The sequence below is a fragment of the Rhinatrema bivittatum genome, chromosome 11 (genome assembly GCF_901001135.1).
Source record: "Rhinatrema bivittatum chromosome 11, aRhiBiv1.1, whole genome shotgun sequence".
In the NCBI taxonomy this organism is placed as follows: Eukaryota; Metazoa; Chordata; class Amphibia; order Gymnophiona; family Rhinatrematidae; genus Rhinatrema; species Rhinatrema bivittatum.
This window is the reverse complement of record NC_042625.1, coordinates 4,291,946-4,305,463: the sequence shown is the minus strand read 5'-3', so window position 1 is coordinate 4,305,463 and position 13,518 is coordinate 4,291,946. Positions and strand designations below refer to the sequence as shown.

At 44.3% G+C, this 13,518-nt stretch overlaps 1 protein-coding gene across 4 annotated transcripts in view; it reads right to left on the bottom strand.

The window, feature by feature from the left end:
• Positions 1-4,528: 4,528 nt before the first annotated feature.
• Positions 4,529-13,518, bottom strand: part of CLASRP (CLK4 associating serine/arginine rich protein) — a 531,120-nt gene continuing 522,130 nt past the window's right edge. For all 4 annotated transcript variants that reach the window (XM_029620007.1, XM_029620008.1, XM_029620009.1 and 1 more), the window contains one exon: positions 4,529-4,878. In XM_029620007.1, the coding sequence (XP_029475867.1) occupies positions 4,836-4,878 (43 nt within the window). In that variant the 3' untranslated portion in view covers positions 4,529-4,835. The remainder of the gene's footprint in view (positions 4,879-13,518) is intronic.

The following is a 13,518-nucleotide window of genomic DNA, read 5'->3' as shown; positions in this document are numbered from 1 at the left end:
TACAAAATAACATATATAATAAAGTTAAACATTCACTCTGTAGGAAAGAATGTGTCTTTAAAAGTAAAACCTGTAATATGAAAATTCAAGATCATCAGATGGGGAAGAAAGATTTAGGGGGCAATAATCAAAGTGCCCCCATTGGTAAAAATACAGCAGATACTTTTTATCCATAGGGTTTGCACCAAGATCCAAAGCAAAATTATGCACATAGTTTTGCTTTAATGCTGCAGGTAAAAGGGAGGCACGCGATTTGCACCTACTTTTTGCTTGGGCAAAAATTAAAAAGAAATTAACATGCATAGATCTGAAAATGCAACGTGTGTTTACTATTTTCCTCCCCCAACCGAAACACGCCCTGACTGACTTTACGAATGGGCAATTTAAAAAAATCCAATTTACGCAGAAATCAATTTTTAAAATTGCTTTCCCCAATGGCAGACATCAGACTTTGTCAGTGCTCTGTGCCTAAATCTTTCCATACCATTCTGCTATACATGGCAATGGCAAAATTGGTAAGGCAGTGCTTCTCAAGCGAATCCTCATATTCAATATGGATATCCTGAAAATCTGACTGGCTAGGTATGCCCAAAGGACTGGGCTGAGAAGCACTGTGGTAAGGCATACACAGTGCTAAAAATGAAATGCCTGCTAAGCCTCTCATCAAAAGTATTGTTCTCACCCTTCATCATATTTACACAGCCATTTAATAAATCAGATTTACGTTTTGGGCAAAAAAAGTACATAATCTTGCACGTTTGTACAATGTGAATGTGGTGTATTGTCAACTTCAGTACTGTACCTATGTGTTTCTGCTTGTTAAATACAATGTTTAAAAAAGAAAAAAAAAGTGCTGCAGATCTTTGCTTCCTCCTAAGGGCTAAACTTAAGGTATGGGCAGGAGGAGAGTCAAGTTTTTCCTTGCACAATTTTGTGTTCTGTGGAACTCTCCCCTGCCCTCCCCCTTCTCCCAGATGTTTTAGGAAAAAAATATTTGGGTAAGAGAGGAACCTTGTGAGCTTTTAATGCACTTTTTAGAGTCCTGAAATTTAAAGGAGTATTAATCATGCTGCTCTTTCCAACCTGTTTCACAAAGCCATAATAATCACTTATCCATTTTCAAGAAAGAAATACACATTCTAAAAGTCAAATAAAATGTCACAAAGCAGAGTAGAAAGCCAAGAAAGAAAATGTGTGTTTGTAGAGAGAGAGAGAGAAAAAAAAAGATAATGTCTGTATTGTTTATACACCAGAGCTTATGTTAAACACTGGCTACAAATCTAATAAATGAATGAATAGAAAAAAAAGCTATTAACAGCCAAGGTTTCCTTTTCTGCAGATGCTCAGAACACCATTCTACCTGGATGGGGGAAACATGAGCAAAAAATTGCAGTAAACATTTCCTGCTTGATAGCTGCTGTAGCAAGCTATCAAAGAATCGAGGAACAGCCTAATGGTTAGAGCAGTGGGCTACAACCCAGGGTACAAATTCCACTGCTACTCCTTGTGACTTTGGGCAAGTCACTTCACTCTGCGTTGCCCCAGGTACAAAACTTAGGTTGGGGACAGGGAAATATCTACATTATCTGAATGCAATCTGCTTTCAAGTGACTGAAAGGTGGAATACAAAAATAAAATAAGCAGTGGGTTTGGATTCCAAGTCTTTAGGACACATCAGTCTGATTAGAGTGCATTTGGCCCCAATGAAATAAGATCTCAAAACAGGTTGGAAGAGCATTGCAGGAGGGACAGTCAGATCTTTCCAAGAGTTACAAAGTGTTTGCATGTTCTGGGGCATCTTGGTTTTTATTATTATGGCTCAGCTATTTTCTCCATTGGGTTTTCATCATAACAGAAACTAGCCTGTATTGGGTCATGGGCCTTAATACACAACTACCTGGGGGTTCTTACCCCATTCTTTCATCCACACCCCCATTTCTTATGCAGTCCAGCCAATGCAGCGACAATTCTCAGCCTAGGGCCATACACCATTGCTTTCTCTAGAAACTAGAGGATTTGGACTCGCTCAGATGAATTTTCAAATCTAACACTATCACAGCACTTTTCAAAAGCCATTTGCCTGTGGTGAGTGCACTTAAAGTGGGTAAAACCTACTGACAAGTCAATGGCATATATTGCATCAATTTTTAAAAGACCACTTACACAGGTAAAGTGCATTGACCTGTTTAAGTCTGTTTGATCGCTGGAGCTTTCTCTTCCTCCATAACATCACAGCCCTGGCCATCATGAGAAGCTGAGCTCAGGAACCTCCCAAACCATCATCATCATCACCTCCCAAACCACTGGGCTGGCCCTTCTTTTGAGATTCTTGTATTCTGTGCTTATGAAGGCATGGTCTGACTTGGAACTGATGCACACTATATTGAAGAGGGGTATTTTGGATTATGGTAATCATCCTCCAGTCAATACCTTGAAAAGATATTCCTCAATCACTTTGGATTGGAGGCCAGCCAAAGTATCAGGACATAATGGCTCTGACAACCTCAAATCAGCAAACTGCTGGAGTAAGAGCTGGGAGACTTCCCTTGAATCATAGAATGGCTTAAGCAGCTAGAGGCAAGCAACATTCAGGCCGATGCAATACTGCAGAATTAAAAATGTGCGTCCAAATTAGACACTTTTTTTTTTTTTTAACATGTGCACAATCACCTCGCCTGGGTGCTAAATGCTAGACAAATAAACTGACACACTAAAAAGGACATGCTAAGGATAAATTGTGCGCAGGTTAGGGAAACGGACGCTCAATTTTGCAAGTGTCCATTTTCCAAACCCGTGCATAGCCATGGGTTAGGAAAATGGATGCTCAGAAATTGAGGGTTCATTTTCCTAACCTGACCGCTGGCAAGACTTTAAAAAAAAAAAAAAAAAAAAAGTTTACATAGCTGCATTCTGTGGTTCCTCTGACTTAATATCACCATGATATTAAGTCAGAGGAACCACAGAAAAGCAGTATTTTCTACTTCTCTGTAAACTTTTCGGGCTCCTCGAGAATTAATGCCAGCTCTGCGGCTGGCAATTTTTGAGGGTAAAAATGTGCACATATTTTTTACATTAAGGAGGTACTAGGTAATAGCCTCATCAACATGGCATTTACATGTGATGAAGGCTATTAGCTACGTGTGTTTTGGACACGCTGATCCCCTTATTGTATCTAACCGCATGTTAACTTGTGCGCTAGCCTGAGCGCACGGTATTGCATTGGCCTGGTTGTTAGAAGCATGAGAAAACCCAGTGACTCCACCCCTCAAGATATGGATTGGCTCTCAGATGTTAAAAAGGAGTTGCTGGGAACACCTCCATGTTCCTGGAAACTTGATGGCTAGAGTGGCAAGCTGGTGGACCTGGAGAGACCTCTGAGTGCTCATACCTGTGTATTTGTGATTCTATACCTATAAGAACATTGAGACATTTGTCTAATTGTACCAAGCTTGTAGAAGACTGATGTAACTGATTAACTGACCTGAATTAGACTTTGGACTGTTTTTTCTGCTTTTCTGTACACTTTCCCGATGCGGTCTATGATTAACGCCTGCCTTTGGGCCGGCGTTAATTTCTGAGAGTAAAATGTGTGGCTTGGCCGCACATTTTACTTTCAGTATCCCGGGCTACTAATAGGCTCATCAACATGCATTTACATGTGATAAGCGCTATTAGTTTTCGTGAGCTTGGCTGCACATTTTAAAGGCAATATAAGGGGTAATAGACACGTGTCGAAAACGCGTCGAAAACGTGTGGCTAAACGTGTGCTAAACAGTGCGCTCGTCCGAGCGTGCCATACTGAATCGGCCTGAAAGGGAATAAAACCCTGCTTGTATTCTAAGCTGAAGAGTGACCGATATTCTGCAGGGAACTCCTAACTTAATAAACACAAAGCTCTTTGTAGGTTGGGAGTGTGGAGAAATTTGGCAATGTATTCATTCACACCTGCCATTCATAAACAGGGCTGAGAAAGAGCCAAAGACTCCATTCATTTACTGTGTCACTTCACATGATATTCTCTGACAAAAAGCAGAAAGCCCTCTGCCCCATACCCCAAGCTCATCATCTGCTCGTTCATCTGCCTTTCCTTTTTACTCTCATCCCGACTGTGCTGACCCAGTATTGGTGTTCAGAGTGTAGTGCCAGAGACCAGCACTATGTAGTAACAAGAAACAGTCTTCACCCTGTACAGGTACCCATTAACAACCACCCAAACATTTCAGTTTGTTTCAGCCAACATCAGGCAAGACAGGTAAGCTGCACAGCAGTAGCCGTTTCAGTAAGTGTTTGACACTGCCTTCTCTGGTCCACAACCATCTGTGTTAAAATAGGGGGTTTGCGCTAGGTCAGGTAGCACATGGAAACAAAAGAATCCTACTGTGATTCTGCTGCGCATCCCACAAAATACATGATCTAAAAGCCTGGAAGAAAGGTTTGAAGATCACAGCAAAAGGGGAAAATTATAACACCCTTTTTTCTTTCAAGGAAGCATGTGTGCACGTGAATTTTACAAAATTCTGAATTTAAATCATCAGAAAATTGAAACAATTTATTATTATAATCATTACATATTGTCTTAAAAAATGAGTCCAGCAATATAATGAGGATTCCTAGGTGTGAACAGATAATGACAGCATGTTTAGTTGAGAAGACCCAGTGTTTACCATGGAGAATTCTGCTGCAAACTGCCACATGCAGCATGCACAGTGGGACATCTACCAAGGAGCTCCTGCTGTCATTCGGCACATTTTCTGTAGGGGCAACCTGGTACTGGCAGGGAGGGCTTCTGATCCCACTGTGTGACTCATGTTTAGCACAGGTTTTCCAGGGGTCATCTAGTGGCGGTAGTGAGGACTTCTAGACCGTGAGCGTGAACGCCTGTGGGAGAAAGAATAAAATTACCAGCATGAACCAAATGCTTATGCTAATTTATTGCTGTCATGGCCTGTTGGGCTGAAGACTGAAGGTCCAGCATTGTCCATCCTCCTTCTGACTGCTCTCTCTATGTAGTGATCTAAGTAAGGAGAAAAAAAATTTCATGCACCTGTATTCATTTCAGTAGCTATACAAAGTTTCCTTCCTGATCCCCAAATCTGATGACTGGTTTAAATTCCAGGAATGAACACTTTATCCTAGAGTCTAACTACATACTCAACTCCCCTTTTCCTACAAAACCTTTATTGTAGCTATAGCTGCCTTGGTTGGCACAATGAAAGCAGAGTTGCTTACCTGTAACAGGTGTTCACAGGACAGCAGGATGTTAGTCCTCACATATGGGTGACATCATCAGGATGGAGCCCAATCATGGAACACTTTTGTCAAAGTTTCTAGAATTTTGACTGGCACCTACTGGGCATGCCCAGCATGGCACTAACCCTGCATCCAGCAGGGGTCCCCCTTCAGTCTCGTGTGTAGCAAGAAGTAAGTGCGAAAAATAAAACAACAAATTGCAAGCGAACCCAACTTTGCAGGGTGGCGGGTGGGTTTAGTGAGGACTAACATCCTGCTGTCCTGTGAGAACACCTGTTACAGGTAAGCAATTCTGCTTTCTCACAGGACGGTAGCAGGATGGTAGTCCTCACATATGGGTGAGGAGCGAGCTTAGGATGCCCGATCAATGCACCAAATGCACCCAAAGACGTGCAACAGGCACAACAGGGGTGAATTTGGGTAGGAGGGCATCCTGAAAACCCTGAACAGGTCGCTGGTAGGATGCTGGGTAGTTAAGCTGAGAATAAGTTGCGTAGAACAGACTGGCCAAAAACGGAATCTTGCCGGCCAGTCTTACCTAAGCAATAATGGGCTGTGAAGGTATGGAGAGAGCTCCAGGTCACAGCCTTACAAATATCAACAAGTGGCACTGACCGAAAGTGAGCCACAGAGGTTGCCATGGCCCTAACAGAGTGTGCTTTCACACGGTCTTGCAGCGGAATGCCTGCTTGCTGGTAGCAAAAGGATATACAGTCCGCCAACAAGGAGGAAAGGGTCTGTTTTCCCACTGGGTTTCCCAATTTGATGTTATCGAAAGAAACAAATAATTAATTGGACTTTCTGTGGGCTGACATGCGCTCTAGATAAAAGGCTAGGGCACGTTTGCAGTCCAGGGAATGCAGAGCTTTTTCTCCTGGGTTTGAATGGGGCCATGGGAAGAAAGTAGGTAAGATGATGGATTCATTAAGATGAAATTCCGACACTACCTTTGTTAAAAACTTAGGGTGTGTATGGAGGACCACCTGTCATGTAGAATTTTAGTGTAAGGCGGGTAGGTGACTAATGCCTGTAATTCACTAACTCTACGAGCGGATGTTATAGCGAGAAGAAAAACTACTTTCCAGGTGAGATAATGGAACTCACAGAAGTGAAGAGGCTCAAACGGAGGTTTCATGAGCCGCCCTAAGACCACATTAAGGTCCCAAGCAGGAGCTGGAGGGCGCAATGGAGGTTTTAGGTGGAGCAAACCTCTCATGAAGCGTATGACTATGTTGAAATAGAGACATCTCCTATTCCGTTGTGGAAGGCGGCTACCGCACTGACATGCAGTCTTATAGAGGAAGTTTTCAGACCCAATTCTGACAGATGCCAGAGATAGTCCAGAAATTTTGCACTGGAACAAGTGAAGGGGTCTATGGACACAGAGGTGCACCAGACCGTAAACCTTTTCCACTTGGAATGATAAGAAAGTCTCGTGGCAGGCTTTTGTGAAGCTACCAGGACTCGGGATACTGACTCTCAAAGGTTAAGGGGTTGAAGTATTAACCTTTCAACATCCAGGCCATCAGCAACAAGGCCTGGAGATGGGGTGGTGCAGGCATCATTTGCTCTGAGTTATCAGAAGTGGATCTTTCCCTAGAGGGATGCGCTGGCGAACTGATAGATCCTCGAGGATTGGGAACCAGACTTGGCATGGCCAGAGAGGGGCTATCAGAATCATTAAGCCTTTGTCCCTTTGTAACTTCACGAGAGTCTTCGATATGAGTGGAAGGAGGAGAAGTCCATTATTGGCTATTAATCAATTTTACATAGGGAATAGCCACTGCTATTAATTGCATCAGTAGCATGGGATCTTCTTAGTGTTTGGGTAATTGTCAGGTTCTTGTGGCCTGGTTTTGGCCTCTGTTGGAAACAGGATGCTGGGCTTGATGGATCCTTTGTCTGACCCAGCTTGGCAATTTCTTATGTTCTTAAGTAGGGGGTATGCATAGAGGAGGCCGCTGGACCACGAGAGGGCGAAAGTGTCCCTCGGCTGTGAGTGGTGGCTGCAAGTGAGGGAGCAGAAGATCTCTACTTTGCGATTGTGGATGGTCTCAAAGAGGTCTATCTGTGGATACCCCCAACGTTGGAAGATGGTGTCCTCTACCGTGGGGTTGAGAGACCATTCGTGCGGATGGAAGGTCTGACAAACTGTCTGCCAGAACATTGTCCACGCCCGCCAAGTAGGCCGCTCTGAGGTACATCGAGTGGAAAAGAGCCCACACCCATATCTGTGCAGCTTCCTGACACAGAAGGTAGGAGCCTGTTCCCCCTTGCTTGTTGATGTACCACATCGCTACCTGGTTGTTGGTTTGAATCAAGATGGTCTTGTTTGAGAGGCAATTCTGAAAGACTCTGAGAGCATATCTGATCGCTCGAAATTCCAAGAAATATATCTATTTGGCTTCCTCTGGAGACCAGGGACCCTGGCTCTGTAGGTCGTTGACATGAGCACCCCAACCTAGATTGGAGGTGTCTGTTGTTAGGACGATTTGAGGCTCTGGAACCTGAAAGGGAAGGCCTTGAAGGAGGTTGGAGAGCTGCATCCACCAGGCCAACGACAGGCGAAGCTGCTTGGTAACGTGGACAATGCTGGACATTGGCTGGTAAGCTTGAGTTCACTGGGACTTTAGAGTCCAATGCATGACTTCAGTTCTGTGTTCACTAAAGAGGACCCTGGAGAAGGACCGTTGCTAGTTAACAAGAAACTGGAGGGGAGTGGAGTAGATGTAACTCCATTTACAGTAGAAAATGTATGGGAAGAGCTGGAGAAATCGAAAGTGGACAAAGCCATGGGGGCCTGATGAAGTTCATCCCAGGTTACTGAGGGAGCTCAGAGATGTGCTGGCGGGTCCGCTGTGTGACCTGTTCAATAGATCCCTAGAAACGGGAGTGGTGCCGAGTGATTGGAGAAGAGCGTTGGTGGTCCCGCTTCACAAGAGTGGGAACAGAGAAGAGGCTGGTAACTACAGACCAGTTAGCCTCACTTCAGTGGTGGGAAAAGTAATGGAGTCAATGTTGAAAGAGAGAATAGTGAACTATCTACAGTCGGGAGAATTGATGGACCAGAGGCAGCATGGATTCACCATTGGAAGATCCTGTCAGACAAATCTGATAGACTTTTTTTTTTTTTATATTTAAACATTTTTATTGGCAGACCAAACTCAGTATACACATAACACAAGAGTCAAGAGAATCAAGATTCCTCAAAGGACAACAGGAGACATAACGGAACAGTTATCACTACAACTCCGATAAGAGTAGTCTCAGTACATTGACTAGGTAACCAAGGAATTGGATCAAGGAAGAGCACTTGATGTCATCTACTTGGATTTCAGAAAGAGATCTAGGTGTCATAGTGGATAACACATTGAAATCGTCGGTGCAGTGTGCTGTGGCAGTCAAAAAAGCAAACAGAATGTTGGGAATTATTAGAAAAGGAATGATGAATAAAACGGAAAATGTCATAATGCCTCTGTATCGCTCCATGGTGAGACCGCACCTTGAATACTGTTGTACAATTCTGGTCGCCACATCTCAAAAAAGATATAGTTGCGATGGAGAAGGTACAGAGAAGGGCTACCAAAATGATAAGGGGAATGGAACAACTCCCCTATGAGGAAAGACTAAAGAGGTTAGGACTTTTCAGCTTGGAGAAGAGACGACTGAGGGGGGATATGATAGAGATGTTTAAAATCATGAGAGGCCTAGAATGGGTAGATGTGAATCGGTTATTTACTCTTTCAGATAGTAGAAAGACTAGGGGGCACTCCATGAAGTTAGCATGGGGCACATTTAAAACTAATTGGAGAAAGTTCTTTTTTACTCAAAGCACAATTAAACTCTGGAATTTGTTGCCAGAGGATGTGGTTAGTGGTTAGTATTGCTGTGTTTAAAAAAAGATTGGATAAGTTCTTGGAGGAGAAGTCCATTACCTGCTATTAAGTTCACTTAGAGAATAGCCACTGCCATTAGCAATGGTAACATGGAATAGACTTAGTTTTTGGGAACTTGCCAGGTTCTTATGGCCTGGATTGGCCACTGTTGGAAACAGGATGCTGGGCTTGATGGACTGGGTCTGACCCAGTATGGCATTTTCTTATGTTCTTATGACTAATGAAGTCTATCAAAGGCCTTCTCTGCACCAAGGGTTAATATAGCTCCTTGCCATTTGAACTTTTCTGCTAGAGTAAGAATGTTGAATAACCATCTGGTATTATGTGTTGATTGTCTGCCCTTGATGAACCTGTCTGGCCTTGGTTAACTAAATCAGACATAATACTTTCAAGGTGCAGCTGGAGCACCTTTGCTAAGATTTTTATATCCATATTGAGTAGGGGGATGGGGTGGTAGGACAAGAGTCCATCACATCTCATCCCTTTTTATGTAATACTGTAATTGCAGCCCCTCCCATTCGGTGTGGGTAAGGCTCTAAGCAGGAAAAGGCCCAGCTCTAGAAAAAAGGTTTTATAAAAGTTAAGGTGATACCCAGCAGGTCCTGGGCACTTACTGCTGGGCAGAAGTGATACAGTCCCTTGCATCTCCAGGCTAGTTTTGTATTCTGAACCTGTGTCACTTGAGAACAGTTAACCTAGGCCAGGTACCCAGCTGTCTCGGCAGAACATAAGAAAATGCCATACTGGGTCAGACCAAGGGTCCATCAAGCCCAGCATCCTGCTTCCAACTGTGGCCAATCCAGGCCATAAGAACCTGGCAAGTACCCAAAAACTAAGTCTATTCCATGTTACCATTGCTAATAGCAGTGGCTATTCTCTAAGTGAACTTAATAGCAGGTAATGGACTTCTCCTCCAAGAACTTATCCAATCCTTTTTTAAACACTGCTATACTAACTGAACTAACCACATCCTCTGGCAACAAATTCCAGAGTTTAATTGTGCGTTGAGTAAAAAAGAACTTTCTCCGATTAGTTTTAAATGTGCCCCATGCTAACTTCATGGAGTGCCCCCTAGTCTTTCTACTCTCCGAAAGAGTAAATAACTGATTCACATCTACCTGTTCTAGACCTCTCATGATTTTAAACATCTTTATCATATCCCCCCTCAGCTGTCTCTTCTCCAAGCTGAAAAGTCCTAACCTCTTTAGTCTTTCCTCATAGGGGAGCTGTTCCATTCCCCTTATCAATTTGGTAGCCCTTCTCTGCACCTTCTCCATGAGGACATAACCTCATCTCTAGCATATAAATGGGAGTAAAATTTCTCAAAGATTTTATAGATCACTATCATTTGATATGTGCGCACCCCCGATTTTTGAGAATTCCTACTATTGTATTGCTAACCTGCTGTTTTTGGATCCATCTTGCCAAGAGAGCCCCTGTCTTATTGCCATGTTCATAGCCCTTTTGCTTATAAAAACATAGGGACTTCTCAACCCGTTCTATCTGTAGGTTACTTAGCTCAGCCCTGAGCCTTTGTAGTTCTCACCCCATGGATGGTGAACAATTTTGTTTATATCGTCCCTCTAGTTTGGCTATTTTGCCTCCCTGCTAAGACTTTTTTTCAGGAAACTAGCATGGCTCATGATCTTGCCCCTTAAAACCACTTTCAATGTTTCCCATAAGAAAACCAGATCAAGGTCCGCTAAGGAACGAACAGTTTTAAATTCCTCCTCAGTGGTTCGAACCAAATTTTGAAACTCCATCCTGTCTAGAAATGATAGATTAAATCTCCAGTTTATCACCCCTTTCCCTATCTGTCCTAACTGGTAGGGAAGGCGTACTGGGCTATGTCAGAGAAAGGGGTTGACAGGGTATCAGGCATCCAAAAAGAAGAAAAGAGCCTCTCTGAGCACAGAAACAAAATCAATATGACAAAGTTTTGAGAAGCTGAAAAGCATGTCTAATCCTTTTCTGTGGGATACTGTTGCCTCCACACATGGTGATGGAAGAAGAGAAGATGGAAGAGGAGGAGCCAAGTGGTTAGAGCAGTGGGCTACGAACCAGGAGACAGGGTTCAAGTCCTGCTGTTGCTCTTTGTGACCTTGGGCAAGTCACTTTACCCTCCATTGCCTCAGGTACAAAATGAGACTGTAAGCCCTCTGGGGATAGGGAAATACCTACAGTACCTGAATGTAATCCACTTTGAAGTGCTGAAAAAAAGTGTGAAAAGCGGAATATAAATCTAAATAAATAAATAATAAACCTAATGATTTCATCAGAAGTAGCAGTCCTTTTCTCCGAGGGGTGATTTATCTCCATCCAAAAAAGAAAAAGCTTAAATAAAACAATAAAACCGCGCCGAGAACGGGAGCCCCGCCCACCGAACCAACGCCTCCAATAGGAGCCAGCCCTGAGGGGCTTTAAATCCGTCCTCAGCTTGAGGACGGATTTAAAGCCTGATACAGCAGGACTTGAACCCATTTATATGCTAGAGATGAGGCAGGCCCCTTTGTTCGCCCCTTCGTGCAGCCCCGAGTGAGCCCCGAACCAACCCCACGGTCTTCAGTCCGGTTCTACAGCTCTACGCCTCCACAGCTGCCTAACTTTCAGCTCCTTCAACATCATAGTGACACCAACAACTCTTAGAAGCCTCAGAGCGCAACCATTACAAGACAGCGGCATCAACCTCAAAACCCAAACCACCCGCAACAGAACTAATTTCCACCAAACCACCTCAAGGCAGCTACGCCCACGACACTAATTCCAGACCTGCGCAAACTGCACCAGCATCGCACCGGGAACCCGTGGAACTGCCAGAGTTGCCGGCAGATTCCACAGAGGAACTCATTGATCCTATAACAGGGATGAAGTAACTAAAGCCATAATAACTGTGGCTGCCAGCAAAGGTCCTGGGCCAAATGGATTCTGTTGCCTAGATTAAAGACAGCACACAGCTAGCCCCTCCAGCATCCATCCAGCCTCTCCAGCATTCATCCAGCATCCATCCAGCCTCTCTAGCATCCATCCAGCCTCTCCAGCATCCATCCAGCCTCTCCAGCATCCATCCAGCCTCTCCAGCATCCATCCAGCCTCTCCAGCATCTATCCTTCCAGCCTCTCCAGCATTTATCCTTCCAGCCTATCCAGCATTTATCCTCCCAGCCTATCCAGCATTCATCCTTCCACCCTCTCCAGCATTCACCCAGCCTCTTCAGCATCCATTGAGCCTCTCCAGCATTCATCCTTCCAGCCTCTCCTGCATCCATCCAGCAACCATCCAGCCTCTCCAGCATTTATCCATCCAGCCTCTACAGCTTTCATCCAGCCTCTCCAGTAACCCTGTGCAACCCTGTCCATCCAGACCAGCTTCTATCACCATCCTCCAACTCCCCTCCCCACACCTCCCTCTCCTCACCATCCGAGTAGGTAACATGCAATCCTACCCCATTCCTATCATTTATCATCGCCACTCACACCTCTCCAAACTTTCACAACGGACCTTGAATCAGTCAACGAGATCACTCATCCCAATCATGCTCTCACCCTTGACCCAACTACTAGGTCTCACGATATTCTCTCTAACCCTCTTCAACGCTCAGTCCCTCACAAAGAAAACGCACATTCTTCACGACTACCTGCTTGACTCCAATCCAGATGTATGTGCTATCACGGAAACCTGGTTAAAAAGCACCGACACTGTACTGATAAACCAGCTACCTACTCACCTTTATGACGTCTTCTCAATTACCAGACCCAAAAGAAGAGGGGGGTGGTCTGCTTCTAGCAACCAAGAAGGAACTGAATCTTAGACAGCAACCTGTCAAGACCTCTTCCAAAAAACTAGAACTCAGATTATTCAAATCAAAACATATTCAAATTCTCCTTGTCTACGCTCCACCAGGATCGCTGGACTCTGATGCCTCACCCCTTATAGAAACCATTGCTAAATACATTAACATGGACTCACCTGCCATGATTCTGGGGGACTTCAATCTACATGTTGACGCCTCCCCGATCTCCCCCAACTGCGAAACCTTCTTATCCACACTCCAGGCAATGGGCTTTGAACAAATCATCAACAAACCCACCCATAAAGCTGGACACACATTAGACCTCATCTTCCTAAACTCACACTTATCATACACTAACACTCCAGACTGCACCCCAGTCCCTTGGTCCGACCATTCACTCATATCAGCTACTCTCAAGACTCGAGGAAACCCCTCTCAACCACAACCTCACTCCACCATCCATCTCAGAAGAAAATGTACCTCCGATATTCTCAGTGAACATCTTTCCAAGGAACTCCCCAATCTAGACACCTCCAACCCCAACTCAGCCCTTCTATCCTGGCGCAATATCACGGAGTCTAT